Source organism: Tachypleus tridentatus, chromosome 6, assembly GCF_004210375.1.
Source record: "Tachypleus tridentatus isolate NWPU-2018 chromosome 6, ASM421037v1, whole genome shotgun sequence".
NCBI classification, from domain to species: Eukaryota; Metazoa; Arthropoda; class Merostomata; order Xiphosura; family Limulidae; genus Tachypleus; species Tachypleus tridentatus.
This window is the reverse complement of record NC_134830.1, coordinates 76,835,172-76,859,714: the sequence shown is the minus strand read 5'-3', so window position 1 is coordinate 76,859,714 and position 24,543 is coordinate 76,835,172. Positions and strand designations below refer to the sequence as shown.

Below are 24,543 nucleotides of genomic sequence, written 5' to 3'. Positions count from 1 at the left end.
AAAAATTGCAAGGAGCAAGGTCAGGTGAGTAGGGGTGGGTGGGGAAGAACAGTGATCAAGTGTTTGGCCAAAAACTCACGAGTTCTGAGGCACAAATTTCGCAACAACACGGTGCATCTTCAATTTTTCTGTCAAAATCTCATAACAAGATCCAACTGATATCCCACACTCTTCAGCAAGCTCCCTGACAGTCACACGTCTATTTGCCCGCACCAGGGTGTTGATTTTGTCGACGTGTGGGTCGTTAGTTGACGTGGAAGGACGTCCAGGACGCTTATCATCTTCAATGGACTATCAGCCATCCTTAAAACGTTCATGCCACTGGAAACATGCCGTACGCTTCATAGCAACAACACCGTAAGCCGTGTTAAGCATAGCAAAAGTTTCAGTCGCAGATTTTCCAAGTTTAACACAATATTTCACAGCAAGTCGTTGCTCCTTCAGGTCATTCATTCTGAAATCCGCCAAACGAAAAAATCGCACTTCACTTAAAACCGTGTAACTAATACACAAATGAAGATATCTGCAATCGGGAAATGGCGTCGTAATCAGCTGATCTCTGCAAACCTAGCGACACCAAGCGGATTCCCCTGGAACCAACTGGAGCCGCGCAATTCAAACAGTCCGCGTATTTTTTGAACAGACCTCGTATTTTGGTGCCCACTGGCCCCACACACCATGAAGCCCTGCGAGGGGATGCACTACAATGCCAAACAAGGACACTGCAGCAATGCCAGTTTCATAAGCACTATACCCAAACACCAGCATCAGATATAATGTCCATAACACCTGTTGAGGACATCCAACACTGGTACTTGGTTGACCCAAGCCCAAGTGGATCAGCCATCTGACCCTAGGGAGCCACCCCAAGACTGCCCATCTACAGGAATTCAGGGCCAAAGTGGGTTGTTAGGGGTTGGACCCCTCAACCACCAAGATCCTTTTCTCCCTTTCAAGGGTGAGTGGATGTTTAGATCCCAACAGAGGTAAACTGAAAGAACAGAACCTTCCCTGGGAGGTACCCTCACCACATACAGAAAACCAAACTAACTACTGAATGGAAGATGAGGTAAATGTAGTAATATGAGGGGAAAAAACACTGAAAATCAAGTCACTTAAATCCAAAATGAAGGGATCATTCAAGTGAACATTTTGTCAGAAGTCTGAAGGCATCCTGTATGTGAAAAACTAATCTGACCATCACTTCCCCAAAATATTCAAGTAGAAAAACCCATATTTACATAAATATGAGCCACAACTGTTAAGTGGTAAGACTGAAACATGACCAACTGGCCTTGAGAGATAGAAAACAAAAATCCCAAAGCCAGCAAACTGCAAGGAGATCTCGGACAGTGATATGAAGAAAACATACAGCCTCAGGCTAACAGCCTGAAGCCAGATTGCAGTCAACACACATGCTGCAACCCTGAAAGAACCCATCTGCTAATGAAATAAATTTATCTGTGAGTAAGAAGCATAGTTCCTGCTGAAGTACAAACATGGACCCACTACCAAACCAAACAGCCAATACAATGGTAAGGAAAGGGGAATGAAAGAATTCAAAGGATCTCCAGCAAGGTTCCATCTGCTGTGAAAGACCCTTTAAATGGACAAGCTTGATCAAGGGGTAGAGGGAGGTGTCTTCAAAGACTGAAAGAGAATGAAAGGGAGCAGACAGGGTGTTCGAAACAACCCGTACCAGAAAACAAAGTGAAAAGGAGAAGGTTATGTCAAACTTGGAATGGTGACTAAGAATCCTTAAAGAATGAAGTACTGTGAAGGACAAATGGAAGGATTTCACTTGACTGAATAACCAGTCCACCCGAGTACCATAAATAAGGAAGAAGGCAAAGCTAATGAAGAAGGGTAGGACAAAGATCATAAAATTAAAGAACGGTCAACAAAACATCAAATACCTAAAAAATACAGCCCTCAGAAACCAAGTCACACAAGTTTCAGGGAACAAACAAAAAAGTCCCTAGAATATTCAAATTCCAGACAAACAAAGGCTGATAAATTCCCCAACAGGTATAATTACCTGGGATATGAAGTATGGTTATAGACAAATGGATGGACACAAAGTGGTAATGTGAATGTCAAAACACAAACTTGAATTTTGTCAAACAAGCAAAAGATTGGCAGCAACACAGGTAGAGACATACTTTCAAAATAAAAATGAAATTAAACAAAATAAAATGGAAGAGAAATAAAGGGAAATCACTTCATGCTCAAAAAGGAACAAAGGAAAGACATCTGCTCTCAAACACTGCAAAATAAAAAGTGAGGGTTAGGTACCACATGCATCACATGAGCATATCATACACCTATTAGTTATCAAATAACACAATGATTTGTATGAGACACACAATGAAATCTTCCAATTTCAACAGGGGGTGGGTGTAAGGCTTGTGGTATGCATTGATAAATTATCTGCAGTTACAGGGCAGCACCAAATCAGAATAGCTACTTTTGTGAAAGAGGTAAGTACAATATCAGATATAACCTTTCATAAAGGTGGTCAAATCTTCAAAAAGTGTGAAAATGAGAGCCTTAAAAACTAGAACTGAATGCAAAAAAGGGGGCTCAAAGCTTTCCAACATAGTTAAGATTGATACCCCATTACCTTCAAAGAGTAACTATCATACACCAAAGGGGTAGATGAATATAAAAGATCATTTTCTTAATACCTGCATCACTACAGAAGATTTCCAGCACAAACTGGTAATTATCTCAATAGCTTGGGAAAAAGAGACTCTTGCTGGTTATTTATCAATAGCTCTCAAAAAAAACAAGATTTTGCTTTGAGATACTATTAGTAACACTAACGTGTTTTGAAAGATGTTTTCCACTAGACAGTAAATGTGAGTTCAAAACAAAATGAATTAGGTCCTCTGAGTGTGTGAGGAGGAATATTCAAACCATAGATCATCATGCATGACAGAAGATCAAAGACCTAGACCCATCCAAACAAATTTCCTTGAGTGACCTCATCCAATCTAACATGACAAAGGTATGCAGCAACACAGAAGAAAGCTAAAGACACTTCAACTAAACATTAGAAGTAGAAATTTCACAGGCTTACAAAAAATATAACTCTTCTGGTGAAAGTCTCAGAAAATGCTAACTCAATAACTCTTAAGAGTTTCAAGAAGAATTAAAACAACAGTAAATATCATGTAATTACTGACTCTATTTTTAAATGTTTTAATTCAATACATTAATTTAACAGGGAAATATGATAAAACCAACAGAGCTTTCATTTCATACCTTTCAAGTACTTACGAGTCCTTTGATTTTCTTCAAGTCGAGAATGAAGTGTAAGAAATTCACGAAATCTTCGCTTTACTGTTGACAGGTGTTTAACCCAGTGTGATTGAAACTCATCTCCATCCTCATGAAACAATATGTAAGGAGCTTCATACTACATGTATATATCCATAATATTTAGAAAATAACACTGACTTTACTGATCCTTTAATCACACTTGTAATCCTAATTTCATTGAAACCATCATAAGTCTTAAGCTAATGTACATAATTTTATTTCAGAAAAGAAACAAATTACTTTTAAAAAGATCTACACTAAATCACGAAGATTAATAAAAATTTTAGAGCCAGCATGCCAGGAAGATGTATGGTGAGCATTCACAGAGAAGTGGGAAAATATTCTTGAAAAGAGAGGTGGATAAATAAAAATCAAGCATGTTTACTACCCACAACACCAGTGAGTCTAAACAATACTTCTGAAATCACAACCTTTACATGTACAGTGAAATTATTTTTGTGAATTTTAATTCATGCTGTATTTCACAGATTGGCCAAACATCATTTGAGATCCTAAATGCAGTGATTCAGAACTACAGTGGCTTTTTCAGTACTTCCAATTTCTGGGTAAGGGTCTATATATTTTAAATATATTAAGTTATAAACATGTTACATCTTTTCTCACCAACTGACAAATTACACTGAAACAATTAAACAGATGATCAAATACTTGCAAACATACTTCTTAATTTTAATATTGTGGTTCAATATCAGTTGCAAATTATATTACTCTGGCCCTTGAGCTTTGTAAAGTTGATCATATTTGCTCCAGTTCACTATTAATGAGATTAGTTAAAATTTTAAAAACTAAATATGTATAGATGTACAAGTAATATATACAGAGTCAGGGGTTTTCTTTAAGAATTTTTCTGGTGAATGATGTGACAGAAGGTGGGCAGCATGTGTGAAACACAGCAGCCCCTACTAAAAAGAAAAACCAAAGAAGAAAAAGATGTGGCACAGAGCACTTAAATTCTAAAGATACAGTATTCTATAAATATTATCTAACTGCATTCCCAATATGTTTTTAAAACATAAAGTGTTACTAGTTTGTTGTTTTTCACAACAAATATTAAAATCTAAAATTAAAACCCTCAAACTTGCAAATCATCTACAAGTGGGTAGATAAAGTTTGAGGGGAAAGTTCCCTTACCAAAAAGAAAAAAAAACCTGCAGGGTGCATATATTCACATCTAGATGCTGAAACATCCAAACCCCATTTAACCAAATTTCAGACCAATGATGTTAACAAAATAAATAAGTAACAATAAAAAGTAATTATTTTATTTTTAACTGGCATTACCATTCATATTTTTCAGATGGCTTGATTTTTCATTGGTTTGAAATGTAATATACTGAAATTAGAATACATTTACATTCAAATAAGTAGAGAGGTTACACATCTTAAGCAATTTTAACATTGATAGGAGATGTCCTACAATTCTCAAAACTAAAAACTAAGCATCTTAACAAGGAAGAAATAATTGTGCTATTCTACTATTGAGATTTTTCCACTTCTGATACATGTACATATATCTCAGGTGAGAAAAATAAAACTTTCTAACCTGAATACAGTATAATGTATAAGAGCCTTTTCCCTCTTCAAGTCTTTGTTCAGTACTTGTAATACAAATGCCAGTAAACAAGGTGAACTCAGCATCTGATTCGAATGCTTCAGTGGCTGTTTCTGGAAGCTCTATTGCTTCTATATCTTCAGAAGACATACTGTATTTGGTTCTGGGCAATGAATTAGCATTTCCTTTTTTAGCTTTACATGTAAACTTCCCACATTCATTGGCAAAGTTATTGCTACTCATTGGCAGAACTTGGCTAAGACGAGGCATCACCTGAGAAATAATATCAAGACTTTTTGACCTCTTAATTTTAGTCCTTAAGGCATCTGATTCCACAGAAGCAGGCTGATCAGTCTTATTTGGGAAAGTTAACATTGACAATGTATCAGATCTGGGTGGAACAGATCTTCCTGGCAAAAAACTAAATGGATATTTAGTTGGCTTTGAAATTTCCAAACTCCACACATCTCTTTCTGAGCTAGATTGTTTCTCAGTGACATCAAAAATTACCCTGTTTTTTTTATTAAATTCAATGGGATCCTTCACTTGATTAACAAAGTCTTCATGAATAATTTCACTCTCCATACTTACTTTTAATGGCTGATCTTCTGATGAATGGGCATTACTTGTAGACAAACTGGTATTATCTTTTACACTGTTTTGCAAATTCAAATGTAAGTGTACATTACACTTGGAAACTCTAGGCTTAATTGCTCCAAATGTTACACTATCATTGTTTCTTTCTAACTGAGAACTGGACTGAATAGTGGTTAGAGAATAGTTCACATTTTCAGGCTTAGAACTGCTACTGTTTACAACCTCTACAAAACCATTTTCTGTGGTGTTTGAATTTTCTAAAGGTGTTGACTTATCTGAGAAAACATTGAATACAACCCAGTTTAACCAATTAGAGTTCACAAGAAGCTGCACTAAGGGAAGAAGAACATTGTAGGCAATTATATCAACAAGGATGGAATACACAAGAGGACAGGAGAGGACATCTGGAGGAGCAAGAACTTTAACTATTGCTGCACTGAGAGAGGTAACATGTTTATATTCTTCTTCTAAATCCTCTACAGCCAAGTGTGTTACCTAGGGAAAGAAATTATTAAAATAAATCAAAACAATTAAAATAAAATTTAGTTTTTATTATTAATGTCAACAAAAAATTATCTTTTTCTGGCTTAAAAAACAACCAAAAAACAATAGTAATTTGCCTGTTTTACAAATTCCTTATTATACTTAGGAAAAATATTTGATTGTAGAATATTTTCTCCATCAGTCCCTTTATCGTTTATAATTTATGATAAAATTAGAGAAGGAAATATACAAGTATTTATCTTGTAGTTAAATAAAATTAAGAAATAAAGCTAAGTCAACCTTTTTCTCCATATTGAATGCAAATTGGAACATGAAACCACAAATGTTTATCCTAAATAACTTAAAGAATGTAAAAGTATACATCTATTTAAACTTAATTTTACTGTTTTATTTACCTTTGAACTGTGTCTAATTAACAATGGCACCACGCATGTTGTAAATCACTCAGTGAAAATGATTTACTTAATGTAGAAATTATTGCAAGCATACCTTATAAATAATTTTAACTGTTTTTTTATTCTTTTACCTAATCTAACCTAAAGAGTTTCTAATTTTTACATTTTAGTTATAATGAATGAAAGTAAAATAAAAATAATTAGTTTAATATTGATAGACCAAGCAGGTTGTTTTGGAGTAAGTCCAATCTACCCATCACTACAACATTGTATAATAACAAAGATATATTGCTGTGCCTAACCTTATTTCACTGTTGGTTGTACCAGAAAATGGAAAACATATTTCTTTCTTTTGCAGCAAAAGTACATGTTAACAACCACATAATATCAACAACCACTTGATGGCATCACTTGAAATAACTCCAATGTAAACACACATACCAATTGGTTGAATTGAGAGAAAGAAAGAAAAAAACAAAATGGTATGAAATTAGTAATGTGTTGTGGAAGGAAAAACATAAGTGCTGAATCCAACATTAAAATTCTATAAACAAGGTTTAATTTTGAACTCAATGATTGCAAAAATAGTTCCAGACTTCCAAGAGTCCAAAACTGTTCTAGATACAAGTTCTATTTGGCATATCCTTATGCATAAATGGAGGAAAATAACAGATGCCCTAAGGAAAGTTTTAGTTGCCTTCAGGATTTATCAAGGTCTAATCTAAGAACAATTATTTTTTAACAAAGAATTAGTTTCAATAGTCTTTTGGAATTTTAAAAGGAAAAATACATCAGTATTGATCATTGTGAACTTGGTATAGGTTTCATACTACTTTGCTTTTATGACACTTACATGTACACTATTTTAAATTTAGAAATACAACTTAATCCTAAATTGTTGTACCTGAAAATGTCTGTAATACTAAATGAAAGATCTTTCAAAAACACATTTTAAAATAATCCCAAAACACTCTGAAAATACTGTAAGAAGATTATTCTAATATGAGAATAATCAATCATTTGAATATAATCAATTAATGGACCTAATGAATAATTTATCAAATTCCACTAATTGCCAAACTGTATTTGCAGAAAATCTTTAATCAATCTCTCCATAATTTTTACCACACAGAATAAAAGTCACAAAGAACTTATTTCTAGTGATAAAAACTGCTTGTGAGGTGGTTAGTTTTTATATCCAAGTCTGTTAAATTGGTGGAATCAAAGAGTTAGAATGATATTGTCAATATGCTTTCTTTTTTTTCATATATATTTCTCCCAATATTTATTAAGCCTTACCTTAAATGCCCTTAAATCTACTGCATCAACTACTTACAACAGCAATCCATTCTAAAGTTAATAATTTCCTACACTGATATCCAGACAGCATCTGGAATTTTTCTTCCAGTCCACAGTAGGACAGTACTCACCATCCATACCAACAAAACACCACCACCCTACTCTCAACTAAATGGAATCAGTCACACTCAGGAAGAAGCCTTCATGGTTCACCTTCCCAAGCAGATAGGACTCTCATGCTCCACTGGGAGAACAACATGGTGAAACGTCTGGAGGAATAAAATACCATAAGACAATACTATGGGTCACCATGTTAACCCTATTTTGAAAAGCAGACCTGTACCTATGTATTCAACTAGAACCAGAAAAATGGCAGAGATCCTAACATTACTTTACTTATATTAGTCCATGAGTTGGTATGGTATAGTGTGACCTTTATTTATGAAGCAAGATAACATGAGGCTACCTCCAGCAATCTTGTGGTACATCTCATTTCTTCAGTGAGGATAACAGACATGTACAGCCATATGTTGTTGATTTACATTTAAGTATAGTTGGACAAGCACCACTCATTACAGAGGAAGATTACCTGTGTAGAGAGTTTGGATTGTCACACAAGGGATCAGACAAAATCCTTGCACGAAGCCACAGTATGGTGAAAATGCGATGAAATATGGAGGAATAAGGTTAACACAGAAGAATATTGAAAGACAAATAAGCATAAAGACACAGATTGGTCCAATCATAACTGAAGGCATCAAAAGTCAATGTGGAATTAGAGACTAGAAGAGGGGCAATTTGGTTTTGAGATATGTGGCAAATTCATTCAGAATAGGAGTACCAAACAGGGAGCATAACTGCCAAAACATATGAGAAGCAAAAGACCACTCCATAGGCAGAATCTTGTTGAGATAAGGTGACCAATCTGCTACAAGATTCATGACATCTTAGGCATTAAAAGCAAGAAGACAAGCTTGCTGAGACTGTACCTAGAAAAGGAGATTCAAAATTCAAAAGCAAAGAAATAAGACTGAGTGCCCCCTTTGTTGATTAATGTAAAAGATAATGGTCAAGTTGTCATAATGGATCTTGACCAAATGGTCCCATACTAAAGGTAGAATACAATTAAAGACACAATGTACTGTAAGAAGTTCCAAAAAGTTGATATACAGGAAAGAAATGGCCACCATCCAACAACTGTAGATCTCCTAAGATCAATATATCAAGATATGTTCTATACTCTCTAAGAGAAGCATCTGTAAAAAAGTTCAAATCCAGATGGAGAGGAGACAAAAGAAAATCAGCTAAGTTAAAGTCACCAGGCAAACTTGTCTAGAAGGGAGATTAAAGTAAAATCCAAAGAACCCTGAAAAAGAACCCACTTATCATTCAACACTCACTAAAGACAATACATGTCTGTAACACCAGGGTATGAGAGATTCCAAGGAAACCCTGATCCCCAAGATAGATTGAGTATCATGTGCAGGTTGAGAAAGAAAGTATTTGGCTATGGAAACCAAGAGCTCCATTGACCTCAAACTGAAAGAGAAGACTGAGTCTTGCTTAGGAAGGCATTGAAAAACACCCTAAAATGGATAAGATACTGCACATGAGAACATGTTTGTGACTGTGAAAGACTCGTTGGGATGGGACTAAAAGGAACCAGCCAGTCATACAATAATGGAACAGAACCACAAACCCTGAATAGGAAGATGATGATCAAAGACACATAACAGAAGACACAACAGTTATGCCAGACTGAAAAGTAAAGTGCAAAACTATAACACCCAACCTCAGTTAGCAAACCAAAAGTAATGTCTGTATGCTGGAGAGATGGGAATATCAAGGTAAGCATCTATGATATAAGTAAGTATGCTTTGATAGAAGTTTCCTTAACCAGGTGTCACAGCACAGTCAAACATGCCCATGATTGGGGGGGAACTACCACATAAGAATCACCAAAAAACATGTTAAACATTACTTTTAGGTTTAAGGCTAAGTTGGGTCATGGAAACCAAACTACGTTCTTTCCATCCCAGGTATATCATCCCAGTAACCCTTTTATGAACCATTACTAACAATTCAATATCCTTCCTAAGATATGGAACTCAAAACTGAACACAATAATACAACACTCAAAAATGAGACCCATCTTATACAACAAAGTTACAACCTATATGGAATTATTATAACCTCCATAGAATTATATCCAATAGTTCTGTAAATACCACTACCTCTAACAACACAATGCTTAGACAACTTATCAGATTCACCATCATAGCTATAATTTATGCACAACAAAATCTTATGACAATATTATAAAATTAACATTTCGGGATTTATAATACTTTTTCTTTACACAGACATCATTCTTATGACATACTATCAAAACTTTTACACTTATAAAACAACTCTCACCCCTCTTTAAAACTATTACAAATGTTATACCATGTAATGTCACTTGATATTAATTGATTATGGTAACCTATGTGTTTGCATTTATTATAATTAAAAGCCCTTGGAATTTATTTGCCAAACTCCCCAAATAATCTAAATCATTCACATCTAGAAAATTGTAAAGATAAAAAACTCTGATTTATTGTGCTACAGTCTGAACAAAAGAAAAAAATTATAGAGTTTAAGATATACAAAATATAAACTAGGCTCCAACAAGGTTTTTTTTTTAACAGAATAAATTGCCACATAGCAGGAGTGAAGACTAGCATCTTTACACGCAATTTACTTTAACCCTTTCACAATAGGTCAAGGTTCAAAAGCCATGTCATCACATTTGTTGACTTACATTTAAAATGTTATTGAACTACTATTTTATGAATTTATGTCAAAATGTTTAGAATCAAAGTGTAGATTATAATTCAAACATTAACATTGTGAGTTATTTTTTTAACTTAAAAGTTAATATTAAAATAATATATTTAAATATAGATTTTAGTGAGTCACATGGTATGTTGAATGCAGCACTGTTTCAAAGTTAGACGTTTGTGAAGTCAAAATGCCAAGTCTATTATTTCATACAAATTAGGAACTCAAATCACTAATATTGACATGCTATAATATAAAATAATAGCCTCATATGTTTTTGTTTTGCTGATATATGGCTTATGTACTGAATCAAACACAGTGGCCCCATTTAACTCTTCCAGTTTTTTAAAGGTTCCCTTACATACTCTTACTATGATATATGGCATGTGAAAAACTAAACAGTTTAGAATATCTCTAGAGTGGTTTTCTCAACCATTTTAATCTTTACAAGTTTTCAAGGAGGTAAATTGTCTCTTTAGTCTGCTCAAAGTTTCATATTTTTTAAAATATAAATAAATCTTAGTTACTGAGCTTAATAGCTTATAGTGGAATTCTATGGCATCAATATAGTTATTTATGATAGTTTTAGTTCCTGAACTGCAAAAATAAAACCTTAAAAAAATGTTGATATTCTCCAACATTTTAAAAGGTTCAAAATTGGATCTTCTGAAAATTAGGAATTATAATTTTATTTATATTCATCTTGTAGAAAAAAATCAAATGATATGCAGTTATCATTCTTCTTTAAGTTTAACCTTGAAACACCACCATGGGGTTACTATGAGTAGAGTCCCATAACACCTGGAATTAATGATTGAAAATGTAATGTTGGCATTCTAGGGTTAAATGTTTCCCCCTGACACACACACATACACATATACTTCAATTCGTATAACTACATCCTCATTAGTGGTGGACAAAGAAAACAAAATCATCCTTCTAGTTAGTTTTCTTTATGAATTGCTTATTATAAAGAAAACCAGCCAGTAGCTTTTGTTGTACATGTAAAACAAAAATATCTGCTTATATTTTGTAAAAAATTAATCTTTCCCTCAACAATACCTGAATTTCAACTTACCTTGTAATGTTCTTCAACTTTAGCATTCAAGTTAACACCTTCAATCAATTTATGTTTTGATTCAGATTTTGTTAAAGTTTGCAATGTCTTGAGGTACACTGAGAAATGCTGATGAAAACATAATAATATCTTGTGAAACATAACTGAAATATTTATCTTTGACAGTTTTGAGCTAGCTGCAAATAATACAACTTCAAGTATGTCAGCTATTTCAATAAGAAATTCTTTATCACGACTAAGTTGTAAATACCATGATTTTACATACTTTTCTGATATCTTATAAACTAGGGTTCTAATCTCTTCCATGTAATCTCCAGAACCACTGCACACATTTGTGCACTCTGAATAGAGTTCTTTCTTTTTTCAATATTGATTACCAAGGACTTTGCATTCAAGCACCAAGTAGTTTCAGGAAAATTATTTATAGATTGTCCTTGAAAATTTGCAGATCCTATTCTTTCAATCAAATCCACTATACACCCATTTTCAAATGTAACACTTCCTTCACTATTTAACATTCTTTGCTGCTCTGACATAGACAGATGACGTAGAGAAAGATGCGTAGTTTCACATCTCAAAAGAAGTTGTCGAATAATCATAGTTGTACCATAAAAGGATAAAAAACCACAAAGTGTTAATCCATAGATCAAGCCCAACCTATCCACCATTGGCATTAGTACTGCAATGCTTACGCACAGAAATACTACTTTGTGTTTGGTATACATTACACAAAAGCATTAAGCATGTTTTGTACGGCATTACCAATACCATAACTGCTTGTGGTACACTTTATACCCAAAACTGAAAATAAAATAGATGCGGTTTATACATAATATTTGTAACTTCCACTTCTACTAGTTTTAAGAACAGAAGAAACAAGGGCTAATACTTTTCATGAATGTCAATGAATGTTTCAAATTTTCCGAAATTACTTCCTACTCAAATTGTTTTAATTTCTATTACTTGTACCTCTCAATCTGTTTTCTTGACAATCCGGCACAGCAGCCATCTGTTGATAAACTACGGAGAATTTCATCAAAAATAAATAAATATTTATGATTAGCTTTTGTCTTAAATTTCAATATGATTTTTTTTTACTGTAAATGACGAGTATACAAAAAAACTTAAACAAATTAGGTACTCTAAAATATAGAATTTATTATAATTTATGTTTATAATGATGATATAGATAATATAGACAAGAGTGATTTTATATATAGTATACGTCAGCATTTGCACGTGACAAAGTCACATTACGATAAAAAATTTCAGCAACTGATACACTTCGAACTTCGGTACCAAACTTTTATATCAGATTAGTTTTGAAAAAAGCATGGGCTTTAGGTGAACATTAAAAAAACTTTAATTACTGCCTGAAATTTCGTTTTTAGAATGGTTATATGATAAAACATTAGACTATATTTTCAGTCTGTTCAAACTAGGATTCATTGATAGTTGTCGCCTTTGAAAAAGATGTAAAAACCAGAATTTGTTTATTTTCTGTTTAAACGCTTTTGTTGTTTTGTCATCAGATCCACCTGAGAAGCATATTTGTATCCTATGAACAAGTTCTTTAATCAGGGTTGTGAAGTTTTCAACAACGGCAAGCTTTCGAAACAAGTTACTCATCTTTAAATGATCAACGTTAAGCATTAAAGCCCCGTTGTGAAGCTGAAACAACACAAAATAGCAGCAATTAATTTATTGATTACACTATACAACGCTGTCCAAAGTTTTCAAAAGTTAAGATTTTCAAAACTGAAAATGTATTTCCAATAAATACTTACTTCCTCTCACAAAAAGATTTCTCGGCTTGTGTTGCCTTTTATTGGCACACACTTTCGTTCGCCATTAGCCTTGCTACTTCCACTTAGTAGTTCATACCAACATCCAAATAACCATGCAGCAATCCTTCACCAATAGGGTGTGACACTACCCCTATCACAACTAGCGTCCTTTCCAATAATTCAATTTGAAATTGCTCATAACTAACCAAAGCAAAGCACACCGGAATTGACAAGACAGGTAGGAAATTTGAGAGGAAGTAAATATCTATTCGGAAATATAGTTTTGGAAGTGCCCAAACAAAAATTATGGGGTGTAATAAGGAATTGAAACAATACACCAGTGGGAGACAACATCACTTCTGAGCTAGATATACTCTTTGCCCTTTAGTAATGTATCGCCAAAATGTAAAGAGCGGGAATTTGGAGGGTCCCAGAAAAATACAAAAATAATGGGACAACCAGAAGTAAAATGGCTAGAGTACAATGAATTGTAAAAATTGTAAATGAGATTCAACCTCAACCAACTCCTGGCAAAATTTGGAATTAAACATTAGGTTCGCGGTAGAAAGAGGTTCCTCTATATTCTTCCTCAAAAAGGGGAACCTGCAGGAAATAGGAACTCTCTTACCAAGAACTCATCTCTAACACAACCAATATCACATTTTCCAGAAACCAACATCTGGCAGAAGGTAGAAAGGAAGAGAGCCCAATTAGATAATCTTCTTTGGTCCAAAACCAGAAAAAATGAGAATTTTTTCGTCCAATCCATGGTAGAGGTGGATACCCAGCCTTACAAAAGGGAAATCATGTGTCTCGTCCAGCTATAACTAACACTAGATCCACCATGAACTTACATCAAATGGATGGCAGAGAAAGAGATCACAAGTTTTGGGATACATCTTCAGTCCAAAACCTGGTGGGATTGGAAACTTGTCGTCCATTACATGGTATGAGAAGGGTAACAACATATATGACTAGACCATCTCCTACCTATACCACTGGAACCAACATCCAGAGGATAGTAGGAAGGAGGGTTACTTAGGTGGAGATGCAAATTACGATATATATATATATATATATGGCATCTGGAATTGTACATCTGGTCCGTGGTAAGAAGAACATCACACTGTTGACATTCACAGAATTTCACTACTCTGTACTTAAGCTGAGTGGTATTGTGCACATTCAGGAAGACAAGGTTTCATAGTCCACCATCTCAACAGTTAGGAACTTGTAAATAGCAAATTCTCCTATACCCACTAAAAAAGGTCTAGGACGAACATATTTATCAAGCAAAAGACTACCATTGGTTCTGTAGAATACTCCACCTCAGCAGTGGGCCTAATATGACCTGGATAAGTATTACGACATTGTATCTAAAAGCTGGGAGAACACATTGGTGGAGTTAATGAAATACAGTCATCGAACATGTTCACCAGTCATAAAATATGGATTTAAGACTAAGCGTACTTGTTCACAAGATATATTAGGGTTATCAGTATGTGCTGGTTAATTATTACTGATAACTTCACAATGTAGATCGAAACAAACCCATTAGGGAGTGATGTATCTCCAGAGCAATGAGTGACGTTTTTTTCTGGTGTCTTAGAGCATAGAACTATTTTCAATAGTTAGTTATTATTTGAGTTGTCGGGGTGGTGAAGATGTGCACTGCCTTTCACCTCAAACTGATAGTTTGGTTGAACCAGCTATATATACAATCAAGTGTATATTAGAAAAATATTAACAAACCCATTAAAATTACATTTTGTGATAGCTACTTGATTATTAACTGCTAGAACAGTTGTTTTGTAAAAAGAACTAAAAATAAAATGAAACGAGGACTGAAAGCAATCATGTAATTTTCCATTTCATAAACAATTGTCTGAAATATTTATATATACATAAACACACATGAGCTACGAGACGCATGACGTTAAGATAAAGTAATTTGTGAGAACAGGCTTTGGAATACCTTAAGTTTTCAAGATGGCGTTTCACAAATATTGTAACTCATACGAACATCTACAAGTGATATATCAATTATGAATAATACGACTTAGTAGAGTGTGATAATAGTAATTATCAAAGTAAAGTATTTAGCGTTTGAATGTCAAGTATTCAGTTTTCAGTTGTAAGAGTGCTAGTTATTTAGTGAAGTATTGGGATCAATATTAATTATCTCATACAGAGTAAAAATATGAAAGAGACTTGAAGAAACTTAGTTTTTCTTAGTAAATTGTTCCTAATGGGATATTATTCTCACAAACTTAAAAATATTATACAATACTTGTTTGGAAAGGGTTCGAAAGAGAAGAGTTTACTCGTTTACGAGTACAAATTGATTGTTATTGTTTGTTATTAAACACAAAGATACACAAAGGAATATATGTGCTCTGCTCTCTACAAATGTCGAAAACCAGTTGCCAGTTTCTAGAGGTAAAGTCTGCAGACGTGCCACTGGAGAAGGAGGGTGTAACCCCCAAACATAACGAAAAGCTTAGACAAACAAAATATTCATTCGCCACCTGTGATCCTGCAAATTCACTTACTTATTAGATTGACATGACAGGCGATAAACATGAAATTGTACAAGTACAAGCACAAGTACATTTATTTGCACGCCAGCTGTGATAATCTTATCAAGATATTTCCATTTCCTTTGAAACGTCAACTGTGATTTTTGGCGAGCAAGTGATGTATAGAAACGTTGAGAATGAAATATTAATTTGCGTTGTTACGTAAACTGGACTTTATAATATTTTCGATATGTAAATTTAAAAAAACTGCCCAATGAAATAATAACTTTTCAACGATATCAATACTGGGTTAAATTTTACTTATGATCTATGTAAGTAGTACGTTAATTTAAATTAAAGGTTGTTTCATCCACTAATCACCAGAGGGTAGCAGCTTCAAAATCAAAGCATGGAAATATTACCTAATATTACCAGTGTTGTGGAAAGGGGAAGTAAGCAAAGGAGTTTGTTCTGTTATTGATGCTGATTATAGATAGGCAGTTTGTGCAATTTGGTTTTGAAACACCACAAGTTTATTCGCCCTATAAAGTATTTCTAAACAATGGATCTCGTAGAATCCACTTTGTTGTTCTACTCTTCTAGTCCTCGGTTAGCTTTGGCTGTTGGATGTGGATTATTGTTTGTTATATACTATCTTACCACTGTTGCCAAGGTGAGTTTAGTTTGAAGTCAGTTCAACAATTTCGATTTGAAAATCTTGGTGTTAAATGATAAATTTTTTAGACGTGTAGTATTTTTAAATGTTTGTCTAACTGGTAACACTAACACTGAAACAACTTAGTTACTAATGAAGTACAAAGGTAATGACTCAAGTCATGATAAACCTCAGATTATTATAATAAAAAATATGTATTACATGATTTTTAAATGGGAAATCGTAATACTTGGTCATAAAGATTTTGCCTAGGCCCAGTTCTAGCATCCTACTTTTAAAGTTAGATGTGCTTTCATTATATCGTATATTAATTATTATACATTGACACTAAAATGAATTTAGATTAATATCATATTAACCATGAGCATTTCAACTTTAAATTTCATACTTGAGTTTATGGAAATGTGTGAAATAATAATTAACAAAAGGGACCAAAAAGGTCTAAAAGTGATAAGGACTGCAAATGTATAAAGAAAAACTAGAAATAAACTGAAAGAAAAACTATTTTGAAGGATTTGAACTAACTGAAATATCTTTAATGTTTCACCATGTTGTAAATGTTACTTTTTCTGTAACTCTTAACTTCAGTCTGGTTTCCTTATTCAAAGTTATTGACAAACATGCATGAAATATGGTAAAATAAATTATGCCATTTAGTACAATAAATATTTAAAGAAAAACTTAATAAATATCATAAACCCATAATTATATACACCAAATTGTATGTCTTTCTAATAATTGTATACAGTTATAGTTTATACACAAAATGATGGCATTTTAAGACATGAGTAAGGTATTTGATGTCCATAGTACAGTGACAGAAAAAAGTCTAAATCAATATTTTAAAAAAAAATCAATATAACTGTGATACAAAATTAAGATGACACCAAATGCCTATTAACTTTTTTAACAATATACACTGACTCCTTCATAAGAACAAATTGCACATTATGTATAATATTTAGTATTTGAGTAGGCTAGGAATAAGGTGTCCACAATTTGTGCACATAGTTATGTCAGTACATGTATATATCTCTGGTTATTAAACTGATGTGCTTGAGCTTTTATTAGAAATGTTAACTACAATTCTGAAATAACGGTGTGTATGTTCACAAAATCTGATAAGGTTTTAATATGTAGGACATGTCTTGTATACAAGGAATCAGATGTGTTAATGAAGTATTTGTGCTCAAGATAAGTCTGTGAATTGGTGATGTTAGTCTTGTACAGAATCTGAGTTGTCTGAATGCTAGGTGATGTTCTTGTGAAAAGTAAAAATACTTTTATCTATCATACAGCTTACAAAAATGTCCTCTCACCTTGGTGTTACCTTTCACTGATTCCCATGGTATCAAACTGAAAAATAAAATAAAAAGCTTTCTGCAATCAACTTATTCCCAAGTCAGCCTAAGAGCTATCTTCAAACTGAACAAAGGGATATTCAATTTTTTTCTGTTTAAAGACAAATTACCTCTTTCAAAAAATTGTTGGTAGCATACAAATATTTGTCCTTGCTGTAGGCAAGCCTACAAGTAAATGATCTGAACCATAGCTACCAAAATCAAGGAGCATGTGCATAACAGTTCTTTAAAAAGTTTTGGAATTTACAACCACCTAAACAAAGACTGTACTAAAATATTGAACAGTGAGTGAACATACTCAGTTAGAGATGAATTGATGCTAAAACACAAGGAAGCATTCCTAATTTATAATCTACAGCTTAAGTTGAACAATCAACTAGCAATGTCAGTGCATCTTAAACTGTGATCAACTCATTGTACCTGAAATGGGCAAAAAGTGAAATATCACCCAACAAACAGGTGCTAATATCTACTGAAATGAAGATTTTGAAAAAACTTTCATAATCAAACTGCAAAATAATGGGAAAAAATTTAGTCATTGAAACATTACTATCTCAGACTTGTATAAAGAATTAATTAAAGATCTTGGACTCACTTGGTATGATGTATCATTTAAATGTAAATACAAATTAAAATGTGACACTGTTCATACATATACATGTATATACAGGCATGTTTAAGAAATGTGTTAAATATTTAGTAAAGAAGTAATAAACTATATTTGGTAAGGGAATCCGTGTATTATCCTAACTTTCTGAAAGAACTTCACCTTCTTTTGAGTAACAAAATAAAACATAAAGCATATTGCAGTTACCCAAAAGAATATGAAATGTTTTTGGAAGTTTAATGTAACAGGATAATGTCTGCAGTGAGGAGAAAAGAAATTTTAACAAAAATACAAACAATTATTTTATTAATAAATGAAGAATTTGGTTTTGATATTGTTACTTTTTCACCTTTGATATGATACCTGTAAATGACTTTCTGTCCCTTGTTGATTTAAATATTTTGAAGGTAGTTTTTATTTAGTTACAAACATCTCTGCAAGTGTGTTAGAGTTGCATTTTTTTCAGTAGTGTTTTCATGATACTTTGATGAATTTTTACAACAAATGTTGAGAGATATCAGGAACAGATTAATCACTTTTAACTTTGGATAACAGATTGTTGTACTATCACCAGCTATATAAACTAAGTTGATCGATTATCTTGAATCCCAGTAATAAAAACTCAAGGTTCAAGGTCTCTTAGTGTTATAATAATGTTTTTTTTAATCTTGTATTTTGGCCATTAGAAATCCTTGCACATCACATACCTGAGAGCAAAATATAAAAACCTTTGTTTTTTTTAGTAGGGACCTATTTGATAGCTACATCTGTGATATTAATCAGTATAATTTCATAACCTTACAAGTAACTGTTTAAAAATAAGTTTTAACACCATATACAGTAAATGACATGGCTCAGTGTATAGTAAATCTGTCTCGCTTGACTTTATACAAGCTTGTGATTGACTTTATTCTTATAGTATAATTTGAGCCCTTAGTCAGTATATTGTAGTAAATGTTGTGCAGGACAAAAGCTGGAGGTTTAAATGATTTTTTTTTACTTATAACACTTGTTAAGAATTTCTACTAAAAATACAAATAAGCTAATTGTATAGATCAAAAATGAAAAGTAACTTAAGTTAATGAAGCCTAGTCTTTATAACAAATCAAATTGAAGCACTTAATGTTTTAATTCAATAAAAAAACAACTTAAACTAGAATTTATTCAATGTACAGTTTATTGTCTTCACAGCAAATTTGTTCTTACTTCCAATAATATCTTGCAAGGTTTGGCCAGCTTAGGAGATTTACTAAATTTAGACTAGTTTTGAATCAGAATAGTAAGCCTGTAATGCAGAATAATCTCCAAAATTGTATGCATCTCAGAACGGCTGATATGGGTATCCAACATTGTAAAAATTATTAAAACATTAACAAATTATTCTAAATATAACCAATAATTTTAGTTAAACATGTATCAAGAAAAATGAAGTATTTCATTGCTCACAAAACACAAAAACACCAGTCATTAGTGCACAAAATTTGAATGTATACTTATAATATTGCATTTATTAGCAGTTGGATATAATAAATAATAAGAGATTGAAAATAGAAAAGTGACTAAAGAGTCATAAATAAAAGCCTATTGACTATGTATTATAAAACTAAATGTGCATTCTGTAGTCAAAAAGACCATACAGGAAATTATATTAAGGTTGTAAAAATGCATTAGATCTTTTTGTAATCACCAGTACAATGCATGTTAATTGTGTGTCATAATTCATTCATTTGGCAACTGTCTTTATAATCATGACTAAATTTGAGACATACATGTTGATTGTATTATAATTAATATAGACTTATATATACACACACACATATATTGCTGTGATTTTTAGTTAAAATATTTTTTAATGTTGAAAAGGTTTTCTTAAAATGTTTTAAAAATGTAAGGGTACACGTCTAAATGAATTATATCTTTCTCAAGCATATAATTACTTGCTTAATAATGCATACTACATATGTAAGCTATTTTGTACAATGTGAATATTTTTCATTTTGCTGTTTTTAAAATATAAAACCATGTATTAATTTTACTTAAAACAACACTTTTAATCAGGATGATTTGTGCAAGGTTCTTTATTTTGTATTTAAGAAAATACAACTGTCTTTATTGAAAATATTGTTACTAATTTGGAAATGTAGTTCTGATTTTTTGGTATTATCATTTACAAAATGAGACCCAAAGCTTACAAGTTTCTGAGCTGGTACTTTCAAAGAACTGATGAATAAATTATTAATAGATAAAAAATACAGTGATAGGTCTTGTGTGCAGAATCAGCACATATCTACATTTTTTTGTTTAATTTCACATTTGTGCAAGACATGAAAATTTAAATGTTTGAATTCTCACACTGGAATGCTAGACAGCTTTTTTTTTTTTATAATAAAAGAGTGACTTAACTCTCTATAGTAAGTCTACATTTTGTTTAACATATAAGGTATTGTGCTTTTCCCTTTACTTTTACATATACATGTATATGTACTGTTGTGAAAACTGCAATAATTGTCTAGTACACATTTCATTAGAATATTAAATTTAATCTTGTGCAATAACTAAAAGTACAAATTTCCTATCCCTATCTATATAATGTATATTTTTTTAAAGTATTATCTAAAAGACGTGAACATAGTGTTTAAACATTCAAATTTTCTCTTGTTTTGTGCACAAAAAATTAGAGATGAATTTGCAGTTATTTGTTTGCTTAGTTATTGTAATAACTTTGAATAATTACAGCATATTATTTTAGTTGTACTTCCATTACCAGCAAAAGTGAAATTTATATGCAGCTGATAGAGTAGTTAGTGAATATGCTTTTTCAGGTAGCAGTATGTACTGTACATTTAGGGTTGTCATACTTTCATTACTGAAATCTGTTCTTTTTTATGCTATAGCAGCCAATGTTTGCTTGTAAAGAAGGTAAGTTTAGAGAATTTCTTTTGTTGAACTGCCCAATTCTGAAAGAAAGATACTGGCCAACATTGTGGTGTTTCAGCACTCATGCACAAACTGTACTGGCACATTTATTTCGAGGAAGACTTCCCAACTTACCATATCACAGGTTTGTGATGCTTAACTTTAAGTATATTGTGTTCTAATAAGGTTTTTTTTTTAAATATTAATCAAAAGGAAGTAAAATATGTATGTGTTAAAGAAAAGAGAAAAATTATATATCATATTCTATTGTGGGTAACCTAGAGTATAGTTTATACTGAAAGTTTTAAGAAACTAAAGTAAAAGTTCAAAGTTTAGTGTTGGATTATATATATCTATAGTGAACTAAAATGCTTTCTCACATTGCATAGTTTCTCTACAAATACAGTTTGTCCTGCTAATGTTCACCTAGTAGATAATTATTCTATACGTTTTGAAAGCAAATTTTAGATAACACTGCATTTGTTGAAAATTTGTGTGATGATTTGAGATTATGGTGCTGCCTTGTGTTTTGTTGGTTTTTTTTTGGAGGTTGGGATGTAAATGATATTAATCAGTGAAAATTTTTCTTATGCTTTATGGCATAAAGACCAGTTTAGTTTTTTCTGGTATGCCTTACAAGACATAGCAAAGAAAGAAGTGTAATTTTTATTTATTACAGCTATAATTATTGAAATTTCATGCGAGAATAATCAGTTAGTTGAATAGAATTAATATGCTTGAAGATTAATAGACTATCAAATTGTAATTATCCAGTTCTAAAGCTGTCTTAATAAAATTATTATACTGTAGTATATTTTATTTTGATTATGATATTTCAGAGAAATATGTTCTAAATCTGAATGTGTAGCATTAAATGCATTTGTATAAAAATATAACATTTTATATAAAGTATGTTAAAGATCACGACAAAAAAGAATCCATACCAAAGCCATTGAGTCAGAAAAATGCTTAATAATGCTCACAGACATGAAAACAGAACTGAATTGTTTCCATTATTGACTATCATGGCACGTTATATGCTCAGACTTTACCTTTAGAGAGAAAACGTATGTTTGGAAGTCTCTGAGATAACCAAACTGTCATCCAGTAGCTATACACATTTAAAAATTCTTTGTTTCTAATTTCTTTCTCACTGAATTTTATTTCTACTGCCTCAAGAATGTTTTTGCTATTTTTGTATTATTTTTTAAATACAATTTTCACATGAGGTTAAAAATTTAAATTACCTTTTGAATCCTTGTAGTCTTGCAATGAACATGTGTAAGTTGTCACATTTGCAAGTCAAACTGATTGGGGTAGCAAAACTGTGTTTTTTTCAACTCTTATCACAACTGCTTAATCTTAATGTATTATGAAAAAATTGTATGGTTACAACATTTAGCATAAAGTACAATGTTATGAGACATTCAAGTTTCTGAACTAGTTTTTCAAAACTGATGCCATGGACTGTTGTTTGTTTTTCCTTTGCAAATAAATAGAAGGACTGGTAAGTTACAAAAAAGTATTCTTTTTCTCAGCCTTTTCAATTTGAAATACACTAAAATTAAACAATAAAAATCATTTTTCATGGAAAGTTAACATTTTTCAAGCCTGTTACAGAAATATCTTTAAATAGTTTTTAAAAAAGTGATACTGTTAATGTTTATGATTTTGTAAAAATTGCATTAGATAAGATTAATGCTGTTATTTGTAATTTTTTAATAAAATAACTTGTATTTATAACAGATATTACTGTTTGGAATTTTACTGTGTTTATGCTGCAAAATTAATGTACAGTTCCACATACTGGGAGATGGTGGTTGTTTGACTTGGTCATGGCCAATCTTGAAGTTATTAACAAGTGCATTATTAGAGAGGGTGCTAGTTATGATAGGGGTAGTGTTGCACTTGTGTTGGTGGAAGGTTGTTGCACAATTATTTGCATGTAGATATGCAGATAGGAGTGTGGGTTACAAGGCTACTGGCCAGTGAAAAGTTTGTATCAATAGAGAGAAGGCAGTAATAGTTGAGAAAGCTATTATTGAGAGGAGGTTAAGTACATTTTCGTTTAGGAAAGTGTAAACTTTATGGCAATTAAAACTAAGAAATTAATTTTAAAGTGCTGAACATAAAAAAATGTTGCTTATGTTAGTGTTTTATTCATTTTGATGTTTATCAATAACTGTGAAAGATTGATTTCTTCTCTTATGAAACTGTTATTGTATCTTCATGTCTCAGGATGGCAGGTATGGGTATTAACACTTTTACTAAAATAAAGCAGAGAACAACATTTTGACCTTTTTAGGTCATCTTCAGTTGATCTGTTGTTCTCTGCCTTATTTTGGTAAAAGTGTTAATATCCATACCAACCCTCCTGAGATACAATTTCACTTCAAGTGGGTTTCTTGTCATTGTATCTGTTTTTGATAAAGTATAAGTATTAGTTGTTGTTGTTTGTAATTTTTCATTGACTGTGAAGAATGATACATGAACATAGGAATGACATCAGTTGAGGGTTTATTTTTAATTATTCAACCAGAGTAGTTTATAAGATATCAAAATCATTTTAATTTGCTTTTTTTTAAAACAAGAGTTGCAAAAAAAATTTGTGTAAAAATTTGTCTTTTTTACTGAATTAAATTGGATACAGTTCTTAAATGTATGTGTATTTATAGTACAATGTCAAGAGATTGTGATCATTAACAAATATTTGGAATTGAAGTCGGTGATATTTGATAATGGTACAAAACAGCTAAATAACCTTAAATATTACAGAGCACAGGAAGGATGATATATAATATAAAACAATATTACTTTCACTTTTCGACAGTTGTTGTTTGTCAAATTAAGATGGTTGAAAATGAACAAATTAGATTTGCTGAGGCTGTAGTCCTGAATAACTCGATATAAAGTCAACTAGTTCAATTGTGACTGGTAACTTCCATAAAATTTCAAACAACTATCTTCTAGTAACATAGAAAATTTAGCAAACACTATTGAATATGAGTGTGTGCTACTGTAATTAGATGCTTGCTGATACACAATAGTCATTATTTTAATATTGAAGCATCAGTGATAATCATA

General features: G+C 32.1%; 2 protein-coding genes across 8 annotated transcripts in view; one reads left to right on the top strand and one right to left on the bottom strand.

Moving 5' to 3' along the window:
- The window catches only part of LOC143252847 (uncharacterized), a 68,751-nt gene extending 56,134 nt beyond the window's left edge, over positions 1 to 12,617 (bottom strand). For 4 of the 5 annotated variants that reach the window (XR_013029202.1, XR_013029200.1, XR_013029201.1 and 1 more), the window contains exons 1-3: positions 11,594 to 12,617; positions 4,889 to 5,989; positions 3,268 to 3,421 (exon numbers count right to left, since the gene is read on the bottom strand). Coding sequence is in view for 2 of the 5 variants with exons in the window: in XM_076505617.1 (XP_076361732.1) it covers positions 3,268 to 3,421; positions 4,889 to 5,989; positions 11,594 to 11,899 (1,561 nt within the window). In the remaining 3 variants the exon portion in view is untranslated. The remainder of the gene's footprint in view (positions 1 to 3,267; positions 3,422 to 4,888; positions 5,990 to 11,593) is intronic. The other variant, XM_076505618.1, reaches the window with a different exon arrangement.
- Positions 12,618 to 16,275: 3,658 nt separating this feature from the next.
- The window catches only part of Hydr1 (abhydrolase domain containing Hydr1), a 40,791-nt gene continuing 32,523 nt past the window's right edge, over positions 16,276 to 24,543 (top strand). For 2 of the 3 annotated variants that reach the window (XR_013029199.1, XM_076505615.1), the window contains exons 1-2: positions 16,276 to 16,572; positions 21,438 to 21,604. Coding sequence is in view for 2 of the 3 variants with exons in the window: in XM_076505615.1 (XP_076361730.1) it covers positions 16,462 to 16,572; positions 21,438 to 21,604 (278 nt within the window). In the remaining variant the exon portion in view is untranslated. The remainder of the gene's footprint in view (positions 16,573 to 21,437; positions 21,605 to 24,543) is intronic. The other variant, XM_076505616.1, reaches the window with a different exon arrangement.